The 25,505-nt window shown below is 48.0% G+C and overlaps 1 protein-coding gene across 1 annotated transcript in view; it reads left to right on the top strand.

The window, feature by feature from the left end:
- The window catches only part of slc37a1 (solute carrier family 37 member 1), a 67,413-nt gene that overhangs the window by 9,815 nt on the left and 32,093 nt on the right, over window positions 1–25,505 (top strand). Inside the window, exons 3-9 of the mRNA XM_055645273.1 lie at window positions 1,146–1,227; window positions 9,069–9,198; window positions 13,519–13,597; window positions 15,374–15,509; window positions 18,030–18,106; window positions 19,992–20,158; window positions 22,104–22,141. Coding sequence (XP_055501248.1) covers window positions 1,146–1,227; window positions 9,069–9,198; window positions 13,519–13,597; window positions 15,374–15,509; window positions 18,030–18,106; window positions 19,992–20,158; window positions 22,104–22,141 — 709 coding nt within the window. The remainder of the gene's footprint in view (window positions 1–1,145; window positions 1,228–9,068; window positions 9,199–13,518; window positions 13,598–15,373; window positions 15,510–18,029; window positions 18,107–19,991; window positions 20,159–22,103; window positions 22,142–25,505) is intronic.

Raw genomic sequence — 25,505 nt, 5'->3', positions numbered from 1 at the left:
ATCAGGCTATTAAACACAACATCAAACAAGCACTGATCAATAATAGTCTATTATTACTATTGCACTTTATCTGTTTATTCATTGTGTGTGTGTATATATATATATATATATATATATATGGTCTATGGTATACAACCTGGCATTTATCTCCTGTTCTAACACAATAAAATTCTGTTAGAAACATAAACAATAGGTGCAGGAGGAGCATTCATCACTGTCGAGCCAGCACCGCCATTCATTGTGATTTGGCCAGTCCTCCCCTATCATTTTCCCCCGTGTCTGCGGGACTCTCCATATCCCCTCCGCTAGCCCCTAGAGCTCTGCTAACTCTTAGAGCTTTAAGGACAAGGTGCACAAGTAGAATGTAAGTGACCTATCTGGGGCACATGACAATCATCTTGACTCTTGACAGATAGGGGTTGGCTTTTCATGTTCAGGTATAGGCCGGTGGCCGAAGATTTAAAGTTCCCTCCACGTCGCAGCCATATATGGTCTATGGTATATAGACACCCTGAATATTTATCTCCTGTTCTGTATTATGTTTACATATTCTGTTAGAAACTGTCGTTCATGGACAATAGGTGCAGGAGGAGGCCATTCGGCCCTTCGAGCCAGCACCGCCATTCATTGTGATCATGGCTGATCATCCCCTATCAATAACCCGTGTCTGCCTTCTCTCCATATCCCTTGACTCCACTAGCCCCTAGAGCTCTATCTAACTCTTAGAGCTCTAAGAGTTGTGGTGCAGCAAGCAAGAATGTCATTGTCCTATCTGGGGCACATGACAATAAAACACTCTTGACTCTTGACAGATAGGGGTTGGTCTTTTTGCATCATGTTCAGCACAGATATTGTGGGCCGAAGGGCCTGTTACTTTACTAGTCTATGTTCTGTTTTTAACTTTTCACCAAGATTTTGGTTACCTGTGTGACTCTGTGCGTGCTTCTGTTACTGGCTCTGGTGAAGTGCTTTGTCCTGTGTTCCTCTGTCACTATTGTGTGATGCACAGGTGGAGCTGCCTGTAGGTGCGTACAAGTGCATACACTGTCGTTCCTGCCGCCGCAAGGGAAGGTGGCTGTGGAACCTGTTTTAACAACTAAACCAAACCATGAGACAAACCTGAGGAATTTGTTTTTTTTTTTCAGCTACAGAACGTTCACGTTTGTTCTCACCTTTCTGCTGTATGCGGCCTATCACCTGTCCCGGAAACCAATCAGCATTGTCAAGGTGAGAACTACTTTTATTTTGAAGCACTACTAACAGAGAAGAGTCTAAGATAAGAGTAAATTTAATTGTCATTTGGACCCCTGGAGGTCCAAACGAAATGCCGTTTCTGCAGCCATACATTACACACAAATAGACCCCAGACACAACATAATTACCATGTTAACATAAACATCCATCACATCGCTGTGATGGAAGGCCAAATAAACTTCTCTCTCCACTGCACTCTCCCCCCCCCCCCCCCCCGATGTCAGAGTCAAAGTCATAGCCCCCGGCTGGCGATGGCGATTGTCCCGCGGCCATTAAAGCCACGCCGGGTGATGCGAGGTCGCATTGCGGGTCTTGGTGTTGGCAGCCCCCTGGTGTGCGCTCGCATTTATCCGCGGCCATTCCATCCGCCGCAGGGCAGTGATGTAGGCCCCGCTCCAGGAGCTCTATCCACCCCGTCACTCACCCGGGAGAAGTCGCCGCCGCTAGCATCCTCCTCACAGCTAACACGCCCCCCAGCTTCGTGTCATCTGCAAACTTGGAGATATTGCCTTCAATTCCCTCATCCAGATGATTAATATATATTGTAAATAGCTGGGGTGTCACCCAGCCTTGCGGTACCCCCGCTGCCTGCCGGCATTGTGCCGGCAGCGTTTTAATGCTACTCTTTGCTTCCTGTTTGCCAGCCATATCCCGGTCAATACTGAACCCCCAATGCCGTGTGCCTTGAGTTTGCATACTAATCTCTTATGTGGGACCTCACGAAAGCTGATCATCCCCAATACACCACATCCACGGTTCCTGCCCCTATCCACGCTACTATACATCCTCGACTCGTCAGCTATACCTTTAAGAGCCATGATTTAGCTCTCTCTTGCAAGTTTCCCCACTTGAAACCCATCGATGTTTCTAGGACACTACTCAGAATCCAGAGAACCTGCTTCCACTGCCCTCTGAGGCAGAGAATTCCACAGACTCAGTTTCCCAACTCTCTGTGAGAAAAAGTGTTTCCTCGTCTCCGTTCTAAATGGCTTACCCCTCCCTTCTTAAAAACTGTTGTGTGCTACCCCAATCCTCTGGACTACTCCAGAATCCAAAGAGTTTTGGGAACATGTTTCCTGGAGCTACTTCTAAGTACTCTGGGATGCAGCTATCTGGCCCTGGGGATTTATCGGCCTTTAATTCAATTTACCCAACACCACTTCCCGGCTAACCTGGATTTCACTCAATTCCTCCACCTCCTTTGACCCACGGTCCCCTGCTATGATACCCTCTCATCCTTCTAAACTCCAGAGTACACAAGCCCAGCTGCTCCATTCTCTCAGCATATGACAGTCCCGCCATCCCAGGAATTAACCTTGTGAACCTACTCCCACAATAGCAAAAATGTCCTTCCTCAAGTTAGGGGACCAAAATTGCACACAATTCTCCAGGTGACAATAATAAACAAAACTAAACATTGAGGACTAATCGCACACATTCTCTGCGCTGTATAAGCAAAGCTTGCAATCACCAAGTTGTCATGGGTCATTAGGTACAGAAGCTTGAATGTGTGCACCACCAGACTCAGAAATAGCTTCTTCCCTGCTGTGAACAGGCTTCTGAATGTCACTTCCCTCAGCAAGCGTACTGTCCGATCCACCTCTACCTCATTGTAGACATTGGACTTTGTCTACAACGCTGAGAACTATATTTTGCGCTCTCGACCTTCCCCTTTGCTCTGCCTATTATACTTGAGTTTTACTAGATTGTATCTGTGTATAACATTATCCAATCTGATCTCGGATAGGAGGCAGAACACAAGCTTTCACTGTACCTCTGCAACATAACAATATGAAACATAAACAATTACAAATAGACAATAGGTGCAGGAGTAGGCCATTCGGCCCTTCGAGCCAGCACTGCCATTCAATGTGATCATGGCTGATCATCCCCAATCTGTACCCCGGTCCTGCCTTCTCCCCATATCCCCTGACTCCGCTATTTTTAAGAGCCCTATCTGGCTCTCTCTTGAAAGCATCCAGAGTACCGGCCTCCACCGCCCTCTGGGGCAGAGCAAAAGTCCTTGGTCAGTGGGTGGTGAATCTGGAATTCTCTGCCACAGACGGCTGTGGAGGCCTAGTCAGTGCATATATTTAAGGCAGAGATAGATAGATTCTTGATTAGTACGTGTGTCAGAGGTTATGGAGAGTAGGCAGGGGAGAGATAGATCGGCTATGATTGATTGGCAGAGTAGACTTGATGGGCCGAATGGCCTAATTCTACTCTTATCACTTATGATCTTATGAAAATGAAAAATACTAGTGCATAATAGAGATCTCAGCATTGTAGTGCAATGGTTCCAGAGGGAAAAGCTCATGATCCTCAATGGGACAGGTTGAAGAAATGGTACTGCAGCCTGGTTTTAGGAGAATTATCCCGGAGATGATTGGGTTAATGTACGAGCAACGTTTGATGGCTCTGGTCTTGTACTCGCTGGGGTTTCGATAAACGAGGAGAGATCTCATTGAAACTTACTGAATAGTGAAAGGCCTGGATAGAGTGGATGTGGAGAGGATGTTTCTACTAGTGGGAGAGTCTAGGGCTAGAGGTCACAGCCTCAGAATTAAATGACGTACCTTTAGAAAGGAGATGAGGATACATTTCTTTAGCCAGAGGGTAGTGAATCACTGTGGAATTCATTGCCATGGACGGCTGTGGAGACGTCATTGGGTATTTTTAAAGCAAAGATTGAGAGTTGATTAGTAAGGGCGTCAAAGGTTATGGGGAGAATGCAGGAGAATGGTGTTGAGAGGGAGAAATTGGCCATGATTGAATGGCGGAGTAGACACGATGGGCCACATAGAAACATAGAAAATAGGTGCAGGAGTAGGCCATTCGGCCCTTCGAGCCTGCACCGCCATTCAATATGATCGTGGCTGATCATCCAACTCGGTATCCTGTACCTGCCTTCTCTCCATACCCCCTGATCCCTTTAGCCACAAGGGCCACATCTAACTCCCTCTTAAATATAGCCAATGAACTGTGGCCTCAACTACCTTCTGCGGCAGAGAATTCCAGAGATTCACCACTCTCTGTGTGAAAAATGTTTTCCTCATCTCGGTCCTAAAGGATTTCCCCCTTATCCTTAAACTGTGTGACCCCTTGTTCTGGACTTCCCCAACATCGGGAACAATCTTCCTGCATCTAGCCTGTCCAACCCCTTAAGAATTTTGTAAGTTTCTATAAGATCCCCCCTCAATCTTCTAAATTCTAGCGAGTACAAACCGATAGAAATGGTCTCATTCTGCTCCAAGGTCTTAAGATCTCTCATGGAGGGACCGTTCAGAAGTCTGATAACAGAGGGGAAGATGCTTTTTCTGAGTCTGATGGTATTATCTCGGAGGGTTATGGGTTTGGAGGGTGCTGGAGAATAATGAGTTGTGCTGAGTTCCAGGCTGTTTAGAGGTGGTTCCATTAGTCAGGTTGTGCTCAGGGGAATGCATGTAGCTCCCTTGGAGAGTAGGCTGCGCTGGGCTGGTGTGGGATATCAACACTGAGCAACCAGCACAGCATAATGTGCAGGAAGGAACTGCAGACGCTGGTTTACACCGAAGATGGAAAAAGCTGGAGTAACTCAGCGGGACAGGCAGCATCTCTGGAGTTAAGGAATGGGTGACGTTTTGGGTCGAGACCCTTCTTCAGATCAATCAATGGTTCATTGTTGGCTGAGGGGAAGGTGACAACGAGGCATACAAACAATAAAATTAATCAGGAGGACAGTGGGAGCACAAGGGTGGGGGTGGGACGTAGAGAGAGGGAAAGCGAGGGTTTGCAAAACAGGAGGTGCTGTTCCTCCAATTTGCGTGTGGGCTCACTCTGCCAGTGGAGGAGGCCCAGGACAGAGGGTGCATAATGTTTGACATTTCGAGGAGTCTGGTTTTGGCAAAGATGCACAGTTTCTTCCCATCTCCCAGCAAGTGAATCAATGCTGGCCTTGTTCGCAAAGCCAGTACCCTGTGGCTGATGAGAAAGAATTACACAAGTTTAAAACAAAAACCTCTGCTATGGATTCCTCATCACCTACTTTCTGCAGCCAGCACCACTGTCGCCTTAGAGGCATGTTACCGAATAGTCTGAAGAAGGGATTCGGCCCGAAACCTCGCCCATTTCCTTCGCTCCATAGATGCTGCTGCACCCGCTGAGTTTCTCCAGCATTTTTGTGTTCTTTACCGAATAGTTAGTTGCTGGTATCTTCCTTTTACCTGGCATCGAATGCCTGCTAAACATTATACGCACGCATTGCAGTGTGGCAAGGTTATCAGAGTTGCAAATTAGAATTCAATATGTCTGGAAAGACTTCAAAAACCTTGTGTCAGTGGCTCATTGTGGTAGCCCTGCTGTAGGAAGGATGCCATGAAGCTGGGGAGAAGATTTGCAAGGACGTGGCCTGGGCTCGGTGCCGCTTAGTCAACACGGTGGCGCAGCGGTAGAGCTGCTGCCTCACAGCGCCAGAGACCCGGGTTAAATCCTGACAACGGGTGCTGTCTGAGCGGAGTTTGCACGTTCTCCCCGTGGCCTGCTCCAATGACGTACAGGTTTGCAGGCTAATTGGCTTGGTACGAAATGTAAATTGTCCCTCGTGTGTGTGTGTGCGTGTAGGATAGTGTTGGTGTGCGGGGATCGATGGTCTTCGCGGACTCGATGGGCCGAAGGGCCTGTTTCCACTCTGTATCTCTAAACTAAGGCAAACTCGAGGCGTAGGGAGAGGTTCGACAGGCTTGGACTTTACTCCTTGGTGGCTGAGTGGCGATCCTATAATAGTATAATATCATGAGAGCTGTAGATGGGGTGAATGGTGAATCTTTTACCCAGAGTAGGGCAATCAAGAACAATAGAGCATTGGTTTAACCCGAGAGGGGAAAGATTTAATGGGAAATGTTTTCACACAGGTGGTGAGTACATGGAGCAAGCTGCCAGAGGAGGTAGTTGGGGTGGTACAATAACAACATTTGTCGAGTACGTGGCTAGGAAGGATTTAGTGGGGTATGGGTCCAATGCAGGCGGATGGGATGTGCTCAGATGGGCACTTGGTTAGCATTGACGGGTTGGGCCGAAGGGCCTGTTTCCGTGCTGTGTGACTCTCTGACTCCATCATTGGCGAGGAGACAATTAAAGATGGAATCAGACTCGCAGAGAAAGGAACACAGACAGAAATGCTGGAGAAACTCAACGGGTGAGGCAGGGACTAGCCTGCAGGGGAAGGACATCTTTTCACAGACGGATGAGGTCGGTGCGTGTGCAGAAACAAACAGGAAATAATGACAAAGATTCATCATGAGGAAAAATTACATGATGTGGTAATGCTAGCTAGAAATGTTCAAAAACAAATGGTCAGAGTCTTCTGTAGATTACATAAAACGTTACATTAAAACATATAAACAACAAAAGATATGTGAAAAAGCAGAGTGAGCATTTGTCCTACAGAAAGGAAGACTTTAAGACTGTAGACTTTTACACATGGAAAATAGGCACTGGAGTAGGCCATTCGGCCCTTCGAGCCAGCACCGCCATTCAATATGATCATCCCCAATCCTGCTTTCTCCCCATATCCCTTGATATCCCTAGCCCTAAGAGCTATATCTAACTCTCTCTTGAAAACATCCAGTGAATTGGCTTCCACTGCCTTCTGTGGCAGAGAATTCCACGGATTCACAGCTCTCTGGGTGAAAAATGTTTTTCCTCATCTCAGTCCAAAATGGCCTACCACTTATTCTTAAACTGTGTGACCCCTGGTTGTGCGCTCCCCCAACATCGGGGAACATGTTTCCTGCATCTAGCGTGTCCAATCCCTTAAGAACTTTATGTTTCTATAAGATCCCCTCTCATCCTTCTAAATTGCGGTGAACATAAGCCCAGTCGATCTATTCTTTCATCATATGTCAGTCCCGCCATCCCGGGAATTCACTTGGTGAACCTACGCTGCACTCCTTCAATAGTAAGAAAGTTCTTCCTCAAATTAGGAGACCAAAACTGCACACCGTGAGTGGTTGAGAGGGGACAGTGTTAAGGCTGCCTCGGCGTACGCAGTGTATTTGTGCACGTCGACACTGCTGTGCACCAACACGGAGTGCTGGAGTAACTCAGCGGGTCAGGCAGCATCTGTGGGGAACATAGATAGGTGACGTTTCACAGAGTGCTGGAGTAACTCAGCGGGTCAGGCAGCATCTGTGGAGAACATGGATAGGTGACGTTTTGGATCAGAACCCTTCTTCAAACTCCTCCTTTGTGAGACAATAGACAACAGGTGCAGGAGTAGGCCATTCGGCCCTTCGAGTCAGCACCGCCATTCAATGTGATCATGGCTGATCATCCTCAATCAGTACCCCGTTCCTGCCTTCTCCCCATATCCCCTGACTCCACTATCTTTAAGAGCCCTATCTAGCTCTCTGTTGAAAGTATCCAGAGAACCGGCCTCCACCACCCTCTGAGGCAGAGAATTGAAGACAATAATAATAATAATAATAAATACTTTATTGATCCCCTCAGGGAAATTCAGATGTCCAGAAGCCCCCAACCAACAAACCCACAGATTCAAAAGGAACGCAGACAGAAAATACATAGAATACACCGTGGACACAACCTGAGAGCAATAAATACTTAAAAAGACCAATAATTAACAATTAAAAATTAAAAATTGCAAGAATGCATCCCCCTACAGGCTAGCGGTCCGAATTATAAAATCTAATGGCTACAGGGGTGAAGGATCTCCTGAACCGCTCCGTTCTACAGGGCATGGAGAGTAGCCGGTTGTTGTTCCGAGTGCTCTTTTGTTTTTTTTGTTTTTTTAATTTTATTTTTATTAGAAGTACGGTAAATTACAATACTACACAACACGTATGTTAATACATTTTTTGTAACGCTTCATTTTTTTTTTTGAGCTTTAAGAAAAAGATAGAAGTAAGGAAAGTAAAGAAAGTGTGCAAGAGTCGTGAAGTGCAAGAGTGTTGGGAAAAGAAAGCCCCTTGGAAAAGAAGTTAGAGAAGGAAGTAAAGTGAGAAAGCAGACCCTAGAAAAGAAAGAAAAAGAAAATAGGAACAATCGCTCTATTATAACATTAAACTCCGCAGAAAAGGGACTACCAACCAAGTCTGTTTTAGTTGTTTTACCTCCCGTTACCAGGTCCTGATTTTGTTTATTTATTTATTTATTTATTTAAATTACTATTGCACCTCATACTTGTAATAGGTCCAGAAACATAGACCACGTCTTTTGGAATTGGTCTGCTTTACCTGCTAAGAGGAATCTCATCTCTTCCAGATGTAATGTTTCAAACATATTTGATATCCACATTTTTATTGTTGGTGTGGGCGCATTTTTCCAGAATTTAAGTATAAGCTTTTTTCCCATTATTAGCCCGTAATTAAATAAATTCTTCTGAAACACGTTTAGTTCAGGGTTACCTTCCGATATTCCAAAAATAATCCATTCTGGTTTTGGTACCAGTTTTATTTTGATTAATTTTGAAAAAATATCAAATATTTCCGAGTGCTCTTTTGACTCTCCAGAATTACATGGAGGGGATGCCCGGGGTTTTTCAGGATGACCTGCACCTTGTGCCTCGTACGCCTCTCAAGCACATCCATCCATCCCAGAGTCTACTCTCCCCTCCAGCACTGAGCTAGCTCGTTTAACCAGTTTGACCAGCTTCCGATAGATCCCGATCAGAAACATCACCTCTCCATTCTCTCCAGAAATGCAGCCTGACACGCCCGCGGCGTTACTCAATGACGCTGTGTCGTCGTTTTGTTTTGTGAACCATCATCTGCAGTTCCTTGTTTCTACACTGCTTTATACTGGAATGTGTTTCTTTACAGAGTGCTTTGCATATGAATTGTGCGCTGGCCAATGAAATTGAGCTGTACAGCTACAAGGAACACTTGATTCAGGCTAAGCTTCTGGGAAAACCCTTTTCCAACGGCACATGGTGCAACTGGGAGCCATTTGGTGAGTGTTTTACTTTAGTTTAGAGATGCAGTGGGGAATCGGACCCTTCAGCCACCGGGTCTGTTCCGACCAGCGACCCTGTACACTAGCACTATCATCCACATCAGTGACGATTTACCATCTTCACTGAAGCCAAGTTCAAGTGAATTTATTGCCATGTGTCCCTGTATAGGACAATGAAATTCTTGCTTTGCTTAAATTCACCAATTGCCAATTAACCTACAAACCCGCTCGTTGCTGGAGTGTGGGAGGAAACTGGAGCACCCGGAGAAAACCTACTGCACGCGGTCACGGGGAGAACGTGCAAACTCCGTACAGACAGCACCCGTAGTCGGGATCGAACCCGGGTCCCTGGCACTGTAAAGCACTAACTTTACGCTGTGCCATCGTGTCACCCTTATAATAAGGTCTGAATGGTCTGAATGACAAATAAAGGATTCAATTCAATAATATTCAAGGGGCCAATTATCCTACAAACCTGCACATCTTTGAGATGCGGGAGGAAACCAGAGCATTTGCGGGTGGGGGGGAACCTACGCCGTCACAGGGAGAACGTGCAAACTCCACACAGACAGTCCCTGAAGTCCGGAGCAAACCCAGGTCTCTCGCGCTGGGAGGCAGCAGCTCTACCAGCTGTGCCACTGTGAGAGACCACATTGGGATCAGGACATGGCGTGTGCGTGTGTATTCATCTTGTTATATAAATAACAATAATTGCAGGCTGGACTAAAGGATAATCAGTGGGTGGGGATTTGTCAGAGAGCAGGCTCGTTGGATGTTAAAGGCCGCAGCCCAGATGATTAACACTGGGGAGGGGTGGGGGGGGGGGGTAGGAGATGATCAAAAACAAACACATTTGTAGGTTTTCTGGGAGGCACTGGTTGTAAAAGCTGGGAGTTCCTTTTATATCGTCGCATGATTCCAGCGCATTGCCTAACACAAGTTTGACGATGAGAAGTTTTAAACAGATGGGAGACAGATTTGTCAGGACAGTGGTCCGTGTGTCAAGAGACAAGAGTGTTTACGTATCATATATGTAGCAGCAACAGAACAATTACATTCTTACTTGCAGCAGCATAACTGGCCTGATAAACACAATATAGATTACTTATATAATACATATTGGTGGGTAGACTAAAGTGCTGGAGAAACTCAGCGGGTGCAGCAGCATCTATGGAGCGAAGGAAATAGGCAATGTTTCGGGACGAAACCCGAAAGGAAATAGGCAACGTTTCGGGTCGAAACCCAAGGGGTTTCGATCCGAAACGTTGCCTATTTCCTTCGCTCCATAGATGCTGCTGCACCCGCTGAGTTTCTCCAGCACTTTTGTCTACCTTCGATTTTCCAGCATCTGCAGTTCCTTCTTAAACGCATATTGGTGGGTGTATGGGACATGCTGCCAGAGGAGGTCGTTGAGGCAGTCACGGTGGCGCAGCGGTAGAGTTGCTGCCTTACAGCAAAATGCAGCGCCGGAGACCCGGGTTCCATCCGGACTACGGGCGCTGTCTGTACGGAGTTTGTATGTTCTCTCCGTGACCTGCGTGGGTTTTCTCCGAGATCTTCGGTTCCCTCCCACATGCCAAAGACGTGAAGGTTTCTTTATTCTCTGGAGCGCAGAAGGTTAAGGGGGGACTTGATAGAGGTCTTTAAAATGATGAGAGGGATAGACAGAGTTGATGTGGACAAGCTTTTCCCTTTGAGAATAGGGAAGATTCAAACAAGAGGCCATGACTTCAGAATTAAGGGGCAGAAGTTTAGGGGTAATATGAGGAGGAACTTCTTTACTCAGAGAGTGGTAGCGGTGTGGAATGAGCTTCCAGTGGAAGTGGTGGAGGCAGGTTCATTGGTATCATTTAAAAATAAATTGGATAGGCATATGGATGAGAAGGGAATGGAGGGTTATGGTACAAGATACAAGATACAAGATACATTTAATTGTCATTTGGACCCCTTGAGGTCCAAACGAAATGCCGTTTCTGCAGCCATACATTACAAACAAATAGACCCAAGACACAACATAATTTACATAAACATCCATCACATCGCTGTGATGGAAGGCAAAAAAAACTTATCTCTCCACTGCACTCCCCCCCCCCCCCCCCCCCCCCGATGTCAAAGTCAAAGCCCCCGGCTGGCGATGGCGATTGTCCCGCGGCCATTAAAGCCACGCCGGGTGGTGCAAGGTCGCACACCGGGTCTTGGTGTTGGAGCCCCCGGCGTGCGCTCGCAGAGTCCCGCGGCCATTCCAAGCCGCGCGGGGCGGTGCTGTAGGTATGAGTGCAGGCAGGTGGGACTAAGGGGAAAAAAATTTGTTCGGCACGGACTTGTAGGGCCGAGATGGCCTGTTTCCGTGCTGTAATTGTTATATGGTTATATGGTTTGTAGATTAATTGGCTTGATAAATGTAAACATTGTCCAACTTGCAGTATAGTCCCTGGTGGACTCTTCGGAAGGTACAAGATACAAGGCAGGGACCATCCCAACATTAAAGCAACAGTTGGACAGGTACATGGATAGGACATGTTTGGAAGGATATGGACCAAACGGGTGGGACTAATGTAGCTGGGACATGTTGGCTGGTGTGGGCAAGTTGGGCTGAAGGGCCTGTTTCCACACTGTATCACTGTGTGAATAATAAAAATTAAAATAAATCTGTAAATTATTAACCACAATACAGGTTTGTAAGTTAAGTGGCTGTAAATATAGTTGTAAATTGTCCCTAGTGTGTGTAGGATACTGGAGTGCAACAGAAAGGCAAGTCCTTAGTCCAGAGAAATGCATTGTTGAATATGCCGCACCCTCTGAGTTTCTCTAGCACTTTTGTCTACCTTTGATTTTCCAGCATCTGCAGTTCCTTCTTAAATATTAAGTGCAAATGTTTTTATGCTGCGGCAAGAGTCTGGCTCAAAGCTTTGCATCATTTCCTGACCCACTCAAAGTTGTTTTACCACACCGCGTACTCCCTTAACGCTGAGCTCCCTTGGCATCTTGTACACTTCTGTTTGGGTTTAGTTTAGAGATGCAGCACGGAAACAGGCCCTTCACCCCAACCGACCAGCGATCCCCACACACCCACTATCCCTACACACACACACACACTCGGGACAATATACATTTACCAAACCAGTTAACCTACAAACTTGTGCTTCTTTGGAGTGTGGGAGGAAACCGAAGTTCTCGGAGAAAACCCGCGCAGGTCACGGGGAGAGCGTGCATACCCCGTACCGACAGCACCCGTAGTCGGGATCGAACCCGGGTCTCTGGCGTTGTGAGGCAGCAGCTCTACCTGCTGCGCCACCGTGCTCCCGGATTAACATTTTGTCAGTCAGAGCTGTTAGAATGAAAATAGACATAAAATGCTGGAGTAACTCAGCGGGTCAGGCAGCATCTCTGGAGGAAAAAGATCATGTGATATTTTGGGTCCGAACCCTTCTTCAAACTCCAGTGGGAAGAAGGGTTCCGACCCGAAACATCACCTATTCTTTGCCTGAACCGCTTTGTGTCCTGTTGTGTCTTAACCAGCCTCTGCAGTTCCTTGTGTCTCCAAATACTCTTGGCAGAGGTGTCGTGTGCTGGGGCATTGCAGTTGTAATAATTGGAACAATACCACACGATTTCCACTTCTAGTTATTTACAGAGTTATTTCACAAGCCTGCGTTGTGAGTGAATTTGGCTTCGGAGAGCGTCGTCTGAGTTTAGTACTGTTGCTGTGTCCTATTGGGCTTGTAGAAAGGGGGCCTTTGGCAAAGAACTAGGTAGCTATGAATGGGCAACTAGCAGTCCCACCAGGCTGGGTACAACGATTAATAGTCATTCAACAGGGAAGCAGGCCCTTCAGCCCAACCCAACCCACCTCGTCCATGCCAACCAAGATCCCCTATTTAATCTAAGATACCTGTATTCGGCCCATATCCCTCTAACACTTTCCTGTCCATGTACATGTCAAAATTTGGACAGATATTATGGCTGGAAGGGTTTACATAGAAAATAGGTGCAGGTGGAGGTGCGTTCGGCCCTTCGAGCCTGCACCGCCATTCAATGTGATCGTGGCTGAGCATCCACAATCATTTAGAGGGATATGGGCCAAATGCAGGCAACTGGAGCTTGCTCAATGTATGTCGACTTGGTCAGCATGACCAAGATGGGCTGAAGGGCCTGCTTCATAATGCAATGACAGTCACTCAGACTGTGTGCCTCTTGCCAGGCAAACTCTTGGCCAAGGTACGTGGTGGAAGAATGGAGAAACAAATTTCAAAACACATTTTCCAAAGTAATTTTCCATGGCATTAATTTGTTTAATGTGTTGAACTTAAACTGCAGATAAAAGCAACTACAAGCAGCTGCTGGGAGCCCTGGACTACTCCTTCCTCTGTGCCTATGCTGTTGGGATGTACGCTAGGTAAGGTGGCAGCGTTGCACCAGGATTCTACAAGTGTAACGGCAACTCTCAGCTTCTCTGGCTCCAGTCTATCTCCCCACGGACCCACGGATAAAGTTCGGCTGGCATAGGGTCATAAATGATAGGAACAGAATTAGGCCATTCGGCCCATCGTCTACTCCACCATCCAATCATGGCTAATCCATCTCCCCCCCCTCCTAACCCCATTCTCCTGTCTTCTCCCCGTGACTCTTCACGCCCGTGCTAATCAAGAATCTATCTATCTCTGCCTTAAAAATATCCATTGATTTGGCCTCCACAACCGTCTGGGTCAATGAATTCCAGATTCGCCACCCTCTGACTGAAACAAATTCCTCCTAGAAACATAGAAATTAGGTGCAGGAGTAGGCCATTCGGCCCTTCGAGCCAGCACCGCCATTCAATATGATCATGGCTGATCATCCAACTCAGAATCCCGTACCTGCCTTCTCTCCATACCCCCTGATCCCCTTAGCCACAAGGACCACATCTAACTCCCTCTTAAATATAGCCATGAACTGGCCTCAACTACCCTCTGTGGCAGAGAGTTCCAGAGATTCACCACTCTCTGTGTGAAAAAAGTTCTTATCTCGGTTTTAAAGGATTTCCCCCTTTTCCTTAAGCTGGGACCCCTTGTCCTGGACTTCCATAACTTCGGGAACAATCTTCCTGCATCTTCATCTTCCTCATCTCCTCACCTTCCTCATCTTCACCTCCTCATCTTCCTAAAGGACGTCCTTTAATTCTGAGGCAGTGACCGCTGGTCCTAGACTCTCCCACTGGTGGAAACATCCTCTCCACATCCACTCTATCTAAGCCGTTCACTTTTTGGGTCACTGTTGGGTGGCTTGATTGGCAGTGAGGCCAGGGGAAGGCCCGACCCGAATCGTCACCCATCCATATTACTCCAGTGATGCTGCCTGACCAGCTGAGTTACTCCAGCACTTCGTGTCCTTTAGGGGAAGAACACAGGTGGATGATGAAGAATTTTTTTTTATTTTTTTAAAGAGTTGAAACGGGCCCTTCGGCCCATTGAGCCCGTGCCAACCAACAATCACCCGCACACTAGTTCTATCCCACACATGAGGGACAATTTACAGAAGCCAATTGACCTGCAAACCCGTGTGTCTTTGGAATGCGCGAGAAACCAGAGCACCTGGAGAAAACCCACGCGGTCACAGGGAGAACGTACAAACTCCGTACAGTGAGCACCCTATAGTCAGGATCGAACGAGGGTCTCTGGTTCTTCGTGGCAGCAACTCTATCAGTTACACCACCGTGCCTCACCTAATATCAAGTTATATTCCTCATTTCCGATCTCACCCCAGTCTATTGATGTTTGTGAAATTGTTGTGTCTGGCAATGACTGTCCGACTGAAGGGTTTGTGCTGAGGTACCCTGTCCTCCGCCTGTCCTCCGCCTGTCCTCCGCCTGTCCTCCGCCTGTCCTCCGCCTGTCCTCCGCCTGTCCTCCTCCGCCTGTCCTCCGCCTGTCCTCCGCCTGTCCTCCGCCTGTCCTCCTCCTGTCCTCCGCCTGTCTTCCGCCTGTCCTCCGCCTGTCCTCCGCCTGTCCCTCCTGTCCTCCTCCTGTCCTCCTCCTGTCCTCCTCCTGTCCTCCTCCTGTCCTCCGCCTGTCCTCCGCCTGTCCTCCGCCTGTCCTCCGCCTGTCCTCCGCCTGTCCTCCGCCTGTCCTCCGCCTGTCCTCCGCAGCACTGCCACCTCCCTTGAGCGTTAGTGACATGTTTTCTTTCACCTGCAGTGGAATAATCGGTGAGCGTTTATCTATCCGCTTGTACCTCACGTTTGGGATGCTGAGCAGTGGCTTATTCACCGCTCTGTTTGGAATGGGATACTTCTACAACATTCACGACTTGCGGTACTATATATTTATTCAGGTGAGTGGATCAAGTCTTCAGTTTAGAGACACAGCGCGGAAACAGGCCCTTCGGCCCGTCGAGTCGGCGCCGACCTGCGATCACACCTCGCACACTTCACACTATCCTACACACACTGGGGACAATTTACAATTATACCAAGCCAATTAACCTGTAAACCTGTACGTCTTCTCTGAACTGTGCAGAAAGAAAAGGAACTGTAGACGCCGGTTCACGGGGAAAAAAAAGACACAAAGTACCGGAGTAACTCAGCGGGTCAGACGGCATCTCTGCAGAACATGGATAGACAGGTCTTCAGTCTGAAGAAGGGCACCGACACAAAACGTCACCAATCCATGCTCTCCAGGGGATGCTGCACGGCTCACTGGGTTGCCCCAGCACGCGATGTCTTTCTCTACGCTATTTCCAGCTAAACAACATCCTCGGTAGATAGAAATGCTGGAGAAACTCAGCGGGTGCAGCAGCATCTATGGAGCGAAGGAAATAGGCAACGTTTCGGGCCAAAACCCTGAAGGAAATAGGCAACGTTTCGGGCCGAAACCCGGAAGGGTTTCGGCCCGAAACATTGCCTATTTCCTTCGCTCCATAGAAGCTGCTGCACCCGCTGAGTTTCTCCAGTATTTTTGTCTACCTTCGATTTTCCAGCATCTGCAGTTCCTTCTTGAACATTTTAACAACGTCCTTCCCATCAGGGTGTGTGACCTTTCTCATCTGGTTTTACTGACGGCAAATTGGGTAAGAGATCAAACTCATTGCAGCGGTCCCTGACCGTGACAGAGAGGGGGGCATGAGGTGCTCCAATCGTTGCGTTATCCCCTCCAGACGACCCACTCACCTCCTCTCCCTTTCGTGGGGCCCACCAGGTCAGGATCAAAACCGGGTCTGCCCGCTGCACCACTGAACAACATCAGAGTCATTGCTGAATCTGATCTTTGGACATTCCACTGAGTCACAAGTTGCGTTCAGTTCTGGGTACAAAGTTATAGGGAAGATGTGAAGTTGTAAGGGGTTCTGAGGATGTTTCCAGGACTTTGCGGGTCTGAGCGTTAGGGAGAGGTTGCACAGGCTGTGTCTCTACTCCGTGGAGAGCAGGAGGATAAGGGGTGATCTTATAGAGGTGTACAAAATCATGAGAGGAATAGATCGGGTAGATACACAGAGTCTCTTGCCCAGGGTAGGTGAATCGAGGACCAGAGGACATAGGTTTAAGGTGAAGGGGAAAAGATTTTATAGGAATCTGAGGGGTACCTTTTTCACACAAAGGGTTGTGGGTGTATGGAACAAGCTGCTGAGGTAGTTGAGGCTGGGACTATTGCAACGTTTAAGAAACATTTAGACAGGTACATGGATGGGGCAGGTTTGGAGGGATATGGGCCAAACGCAGGCAGGTGGGACGAGTGTAGATAGAAACATAGAAACATAGAAATTAGGTGCAGGAGTAGGCCATTCGGCCCTTCGAGCCTGCACCGCCATTCAATATGATCATGGCTGATCATCCAACTCAGTATCCCGTACCTGCCTTCTCTCCATACCCCCTGATCCCCTTAGCCACAAGGGCCACATCTAACTCCCTCTTAAATATAGCCAATGAACTGGCCTCAACTACCCTCTGTGGCAATGAGTTCCAGAGATTCACCACTCTCTGTGTGAAAAAAGTTCTTCTCATCTCGGTTTTAAAGGATTTTCCCCCTTATCCTTAAACTGAGAATAGGGGACACCAACGGCACTGATAAATTTACAAAGATGGGGCATGTTGGTCAGTGTGAGCAAGTTGGGCCGAAGGGCCTGTTTCCACACTGGCCCACTCTGTGACTCTAAGTGGCAATAATAAACCCACACTAACGTCTTGTATGACTGTGACACAACACCCCCACTTCTACACTCCGTACTCATGGGCTTGTTTCCATGCTGCGTCACTCTAAAGGAGGGGGAAGAACAATGGAGGACCCGGCATGTGGGGGGGGAGCGCCGTGAGAGGGGGTGGGAATGGGGGCGTGGCGGGGAGTGATGGGGGGTGGGGGGGGGGAACAAAAGGAGGAGCCGGCGTGCTTTGTAACTTTGTCAGTGCCGTTGGTGTCCGCCCTATTTGTGTACATTGGGTAAGCAGCAAAGAATCTCACTGTGCCAAGTCACATTAGGCAGTAAGTGATTCCATTGTAAGTGGGGACATACATTGTGTGGTACATTCCTTCTCTCCAGAGATGCTGCTGAGTTAAGGGCTGTCCCACTTTCACGACCTAATTCACGACCTCTGCCAAGTTTGCCCTTGACTCGTACTCGCAGCATGATCGTCACGAGGCAGTAGCAGGCCGTGATGCTAGTTGTACGTACTCGTGGCATCAAGTTGCGGCTGTTTTTTCAACATGATCAAAATGTCCACGAGTAAAAAAAGGTCGTGAATTAGGTCATGAAAGTGGGGCAGGCTCTTAACTGTGTCTATTTTGGGTTTAAAGCAGCCTCGGCAGCTCCTTCCCACACACGTGTACATTGGTGGTGCTGATGATAACCTTGTGCCCGCAGGTTGCCAATGGTTTAGTGCAGACGACCGGCTGGCCCAGTGTCGTGACCTGCATCGGCAACTGGTTCGGGAAGGGAAGGTAGGGCACCACCTGACCATAATGCCTCAGATAAAGTCTCCTGTACATCGGCCAGACCAAGCGCAGGCTCGGCCATCGTTTGGCTGAACACCTCCGCTCAGTCCGCCTAAACCGACCCGATCTCCCGGTTGCTCAGCACTTCAACTCCCCCTCTCATTCCCACACTAACATTCCTGTCCTGGGCCTCCTCCATTGTCAGAGTGAGGCCCAGTGCAAATTGGAGGAGCAGCACCTCATAGAAACATAGAAAATAGTGCAGGAGGAAGGCCATTCGACCCTTCGAGCCAGCACCGCCATTCATTGTGATCATGGCTGATCGTCCCCAATCAATAACCCGTGCCAGCCCAGGGGTAGGGAACCTTTTCATGTTGGAAGGCCGCATTAAGTTAGCTGTAATCTAATAAGGCCGCATCCAAGAAACTTCAATTAGATATACCTCAAAATGTACATTATTTTGTTAAAATAGCCCTCATTACTTACTAATGTTTTAATTGTGGCCCTCAGTCGGGGAGGATTATTTAGTTGAATCTTCTTTTACGCTTTGGTATTTTAAATATGTTCATTTTAAGATTAAAATAAAAATAATAAAAGACCAACAAAAACATATTAATAAAAATAAAAGGATTTGGGTTCATTCAAAAGGCTGCATTTAATGGCCTAGAAGGCCGCATGCAGCCTTAAAGCCGCAGGTTCCCCACTCCTGCACCAGCCCCTACAGCTCTATCTAACTCTCTCTTAAATCCATCCAGTGACTTGGCCTCCACTGCCCTCTGTGGCAGGGAATTCCACAAATTCACAACTCGCTGGGTGAAAAAAAAAAATTTCACCTCGGTCTTAAATGGCCTCCCCTTTATTCTAAGACTGTGTGGCCCCTGGTTCTGGACTCGCCCAACATTGGGAACATTTTTACCGCATCTAGCTTGTCCTGTCCTTATATAATTTTTTTGCTTGGGTAGTTTACAACCCAGCGGTATGAACATTGACTTCTCTAACTTCAAGTAGCCCTTGCTATCCCTCTCTCCATCCCTTCCCCTTCCCAGTTCTCCCACCAGTCTTACTGTCTCCGACTACATTCTATCCCTTTACTGCCCGCTTCCCTGTCGTCACCCATTCCTTCTTTCCAGCAAGAATTTCATTGTCCTTTCTTGATGCTGCCTGAGCTACTCCAGCATTTTGTGTCGACCGTTGATCACTCCCCAGACTTGTTTGTGCCGATGGTGGACAAAAATGCTGGAGGAACTCAGCGGGTGAGGCAGCATCTATGGAGTGAAGGAAATAGGCGACGTTTCGGGACGTTTATCCACGAGTAGTTTCTCTACTCAACAGCCAAAAATCTGTCGCCTCCCTTTGATCCGGTATTTTATTTAATTCACATGTTTAATCAATAATGTTTTATTATTAATGTTTAGTGTTTTATGAGTCAATCCTAACTGACACTGGATGTCATGTTGTTACTTGCGGACGGAGCACCAAGGCAAATTCCTTGTATGTGAATACTTGGCCAATAAACTTACTTACTTATTTGCCCCGATGGGAGAGGGGAGAAAAAGGAGTGTCCAGGGAGGTACACAAAATTGCTGGGGAAACTCAGCGGGTGCAGCAGCATCTATGGAGCGAAGGAAATAGGCAACGTTTCGGGCCGAAACCGGTAAGGAAATAGGCAACGTTTCGGGCCGAAACCCGTAAGGGTTTCGTCCCGAAACGTTGCCTATTTCCTTCGCTCCATGGATGCTGCTGCACCCGCTGAGTTTCTCCAGCATTTTTTGGTCTACCTTCAATTTTTCCAGCATCTGCAGTTCCTTGTTAAACATTGTTTGTGCTGGAGTGTTGCTTGATGGCATTGTTGTGAACTGCAACCTGTGTGTGTTTCCTGTGCCGGTGACAGGAGAGGCTTGATCATGGGGATCTGGAACTCACACACGTCCGTGGGGAACATCCTGGGCTCCCTGATCGCTGGCCGCTGGGTCTCCAGCTGCTGGGGCTTGTCCTTCCTGGTGCCGGGCATCATCGTCGCCACAATGGGACTCGTTTGCTTCCTCTTCCTGATTGAGCGTGAGTACTTGTCACACATCAAGGGGTGGGAAATTAAACGGCACCGTGGCGCAGCGGGTAGGGCTGCTTTTTAGTTCACTTTACTTTAGAGATACAGCGCGGAAACAGGACCGTTCGATCCCAACTAGAGGTGCTGCCTGTACGGAGTTTGTACGTTCTCCCCCGTGACCTGCGTGGGTTTTCTCCGAGATCTTCGGTTTCCTCCCACTCGCTAGAATTTAGAAGACTGTTTCCATCTTCGGTGTAAACCAGCGTCTGCAGTTCCTTCCTGCACATTATGCTGTGCTGGTTGCTCAGTGTTGATCTCCCAGCCCAGCCCAGCGCAGCCTACTCTCCAGGGGAGCTACATGCATTCCCCTGAGCACAACCTGACTAATGGAATCACCTCTAAACAGCCTGGAACTCGGCACAACTCATTATTCTCCAGCACCCTCCAAACCCATAACCCTGCGAGATAATACCATCAGACTCAGAAAAAGCTTCTTCCCCTCTGTTATCAGACTTCAGAACGGTCCCTCCATGAGAGATCTTAAGACCTTGGAGCAGAATGAGACCATTTCTATCGGTTTGCACTCGCTAGAATTTAGAAGATTGAGGGGGGATCTTATAGAAACTTACAAAATTCTTAAAGGGTTGGACAGGCTAGATGCAGGAAGATTGTTCCCGATGTTGGGGAAGTCCAGAACAAGGGGTCACACAGTTTAAGGATAAGGGGGAAATCTTTTGGGACCGAGATGAGAAAAACATTTTTCACACAGAGAGTGGTGAATCTGTGGAACTCTCTGCCACAGAAGGTAGTTGAGGCCACACAGTTCATTGGCTATATTTAAGAAGGAGTTAGATGTGGCCCTTGTGCCTAAAGGGATCAGGGGGTATGGAGAGAAGGCAGGTACAGGATACTGAGTTGGATGATCAGCCATGATCATATTGAATAGTGGTGCAGGCTCGAAGGGCTGAATGGCCTCTACTCCTGCACTTATTTTCTATGTTTCTATTCCAAAGACCAACACGTTTTTAGGTTCATTGGCTTGGGTTTATATACTTTGTCAATTGTCCTGAGTGTGTGAAAGCTTGTATTAATGTATTAATTGGGGTCGTCGGTGCGGAGTCGGTGGGCTCTGTATCTCCACAACTCAAACTAAACACTTCTACCCACATAAACCAGCATCTGCAGTTACTTCCGACACATTCCAATGAGGAGGTGTGGCAGTAATCGCCAGCTCCCTCTACACCAGTGGTTCCCAACATGGGGCGTACGCCCCACAGGGGGGCAATTTGATTTTTAAGGGGGGCAATTGAGCGCGACTGAGGTCTGGGTCCAAATTTTCGATTTTTATTTTTTTGGATTTTCCATCAGGTAAACATATGTAGTTTATGTTTCAGATGTTATTTTGAGTAAATCATTTTTTGGGGGTAAAAAAGGTCTGTATTGTGTAGTTATTACAACCAAGGTATTTGCGTTTTAAGCTTCTTCAGCTGAAACGGAGTTCACTTTTTAAATGACAAGAATTATATATCACCACATGGGGGGGGGGGGGGGGGGGCATCAGGATTTTAGAGGTGATTAGGTGGGGCATGGCCAAAGAAAGGTTGGGAACCACTGCTCTACACTCCCGTCACCCACTCCAAAAACAACGGGGGCTCTGGGGGCTGCCCGTGAACACTGGTCACAGCCGGAGATCGAATGTATTGCTGATAAAAATGTTAATATTTTAATATGATAACTTTGTAAAATGCCAATATAGGCGTTCTTTGATCTCGTTACTACTTTGTATTTTTGTTTTGTTCTGAATAAAAGCATTTTGTATGGAAAAAAAAAATGGCTGGGCCCACACGGGTTACATATTGACTAAAGCCAGCGGTGATATTTATACTTCCTTCATTGGCTGAGTAGAGGTATGAATGTTTATGCCACTAAACCCACGTCCTTACATTTCCTCTTTAGATCCGCACGATGTGAAGTGCGCTCTGACTCGGGCGCGGGTGAGTACTTCCCGAATATTGACGCGAGAAGCCTGAATAAAACAGCCTTGTTGCTTTGGTCCCTGGGCAAACTCCAGCCTAGCTGGAGGGACGGTTACTTGCTAAACCGCCCTTGATTTTTGCACAAACTTCCTGGGACCTGCATTCTGTAATTTTCCAAATCCCGTCTGTAAGCGCAGAATGTGGATGTTGCAGCGTGTGATCACCCCGGAGAGAATGCAACAAAAATGCACTGGTGCAGGACACAGAGTGCTGGAGTAACTCAGCGGGTCAGGCAGCATCTATGGAGCTAAGGAAATAGGCAACGTTTCGGGCCGAAACCCGTAAGGGAGTCGTCCCGAAACGTTGCCTATTTCCAGAAGGATTTCGGCCCGAAACGTTGCCTATTTCCTTAGCTCCATAGATGCTGCTGCACCATAACTCAGCGGGTCAGGCAGCATCTGTGGAGAACATGGATAGGTGACGTTTCACAGAGTGCTGGAGTAAGTCAGCGGGTCAGGCAGCATCTGTGGAGAACATGGATAGGTGACGTTTCACAGAGTGCTGGAGTAACTCAGCGGGTCAGGCAGCATCTGTGGAGAACATGGATAGGTGACGTTTCACAGAGTGCTGGAGTAACTCAGTGGGTCAGGCAGCATCTGTGGAGAACATGGATAGGTGACGTTTCACAGAGTGCTGGAGTAACTCAGCGGGTCAGGCAGCATCTGTGGAGAACATGGATAGGTGACGTTTCACAGAGTGCTGGAGTAACTCAGCGGGTGCAGCAGCATCTATAGAGCTAAGGAAATAGGCAACGTTTTGGGCCGAAACCCGTAAGGGTTTCGGCCCGAAACGTTGCCTATTTCCAGAAGGATTTGGGCCCGAAACGTTGCCTATTTCCTTAGCTCCATAGATGCTGCTGCACCATAACTGAGTGGGTCAGGCAGCATCTGTGGAGAACATGGACAGACAACACTTTGGGTTGGGGACCCTTCATCACATTTGGAGGGAGGGGGGGGGGGGGGAGAGGAGAGGAGAAAGCTTGGAGGGGCAGGAGAAAGTCTGGCGGGCAGGGGGGGGGGGGGGGGGGGGGGCGGGGGGGGGGGGGGGGGGGGGGGGGGGGGGGGGGGGGGGGGGGGGGGGGGGGGGGGGGGGGGGGGGGGGGGGGGGATAGATGAACAGCAAGGGGGTGGGTTGATAAGCAGACAGTTGGACAAAAGCCACAGACGGCTTGATTAGTGCAAGTGTCAGAGACTATGGGGAGAATGCAGGAGAATGGGGTTAGGAGGGAGAGATTGAATGGCCTGACTTGACGGGCCGAATAGCCTCATTGTACTCCTATCTCTTATGATGGGGGAAAACGAGAGTGAGACAAAATGATTGAAGAGGTGCGAATTGTGAAGCCAGAGGAAGGAATGTAGGTGGAGGGTGATGGGAGAAATCGGTGCAAGTCCAGATGAGGCATAGAGGCTTTGGGTGGGTGGGGGGGAGAGGGCGGGTGGGGGGGGATGAAAGGGGAGGGGGTAAGGGAGTTGTTGGAGGGTAACTAGAATTAGAAATTTGATCCAGAGCATGCGGCTCGGTTGTCTGGTTGAGTAATAGACAATAGGTGCAGGAGTAGGCCATTCGGCCCTTCGAGCCAGCACCGCCATTCAATGTGATCATGGCTGATCATCCACAATCAGTACCCCGTTCCTGCCTTCTCCCCATATCCCCTGACTCCGCTATCTTTAAGAACCCTATCTAGCTCTCTCTTGAAAGCATCTAGAGAACTGGCCTCCACCGCCCTTTGAGGTAGAGATCTTATATGTTTCACTCCAGAGTTTATGAATGCACTACTGGCGGAGAGGCAATGTCTTGGAGGGTTGATGTGCTGGAGGCACCGATAGAGAGAGGAGAGGAGGGTGAAGGTGGTTACCAAGAGTTACAATGGGATCATCGTTAACTGGGCTGGTGAATGACAAAACACAGAGTGCTGGAGGAACTCAGCGGGTCAGGTAGTATCTGTGGAGGGATATGGCCAGATGAGATTTTGGGCCAAGACCCTCTTCAGAGTAATTGGAGAAGGAGGGAGAAAGCAGGAAAGCTCGTAGGAAGGTTTAGTTTAATTAATTTTATTGTCGTGTGTACCTGTCAAGGCACAGTGAAAAGCTTTTGTTGCGTTCTAGCCAGTCAGCGGAAGACAACACATGATTACAATCCAGCCGTCCACTATACAGAAGCATGATAAAAGGTGGAGGTGGAACAATGCCTAGCCCAGTTTTTAGTTTAGAGATACAGTATGGAACAGGCCCTTCGGCCCATCAATCACTCATTCACACTAGTTCTATGTTATCCAACTCTGCACACTAGGGTCAATTTACAGAGGCCAATTAACTTTCAGACGTACTTGCGTTCGATCCTGACCTGCAGTGCTGTCCATGTGGAGTTTGCACGTTCTGCCTGTGAGTTTTCCCCAGGTTCCGCTATTTCTGTGCACCAAGGCAATTTCCTTGTATGTGAATACTTGGCCAATAAACGTACTTACTTTCTTTGCACAGTCACGGTGGCTCAGTGGTAGAGTTAACATAGACAATAGGTGCAGGAGTAGGCCATTCGGCCCTTCGAGCCTGCACCGCCATTCAATGTGATCATGGCTGATCATCCAAATCAGTATCCTGTACCTGTCTTCTCTCCATACCCCCTGATCCCTTTAGCCACAAGGGCCACATCTAACTCCCTCTTTAATATAGCCAATGAACTGGCCTCAACTACCTTCTGTGGCAGAGAGTTCCAGAGATTCACCACTCTCTGTGTGAAAAATGTTTTTCTCATCTCGGTCCTAAAAGATTTCCCCCTTAACCTTAAACTGTGACCCCTTGTTCTGGACTTCCCCAACATCGGGAACAATCTTCCTGCATCTAGTCTGTCCCCTCAAGAATTTTGTAAGTTTCTATAAGACCCCCCTCAATCTTCTAAATTCTAACGAGTACAAGCCAAGTCTATCCAGTCTTTCTTCATATGAAAGTCCGACATCCCAGGAATCAGTCGGGTGAACCTTCTCTGCACTCCCTCTATGGCAATAATGTCTTTCCTCAGATTAGGAGACCAAAACTGTACGCAATACTCCCGGTGTGGTCTTAACAAGACCCAGTACAACTGCAGTAGAACCTCCCTGCTCTTATACTCAAATCCTTTTGCTCTGAATGCCAACATACCATTCGCTTTCTTTACTGCCTGCTGCACCTGCATGCCTACTTTCAATGACTGGTGTACCATGACACCCAGGTCTCATTGCATCTCCCCTTTTCCTAATCGGCCACCATTCAGATAATAGTCTACTTTCCTGTTTTTGCCACCAAAGTGGATAACCTCACATTTATCCACATTTATACTGCATCTGCCA

Source organism: Leucoraja erinacea, chromosome 13 (genome assembly GCF_028641065.1).
Source record: "Leucoraja erinacea ecotype New England chromosome 13, Leri_hhj_1, whole genome shotgun sequence".
Lineage (NCBI taxonomy): Eukaryota > Metazoa > Chordata > Chondrichthyes > Rajiformes > Rajidae > Leucoraja > Leucoraja erinaceus.
The sequence above is the reverse complement of the archived record's forward strand: the minus strand, read 5'-3'. Positions and strand labels throughout refer to the sequence as shown.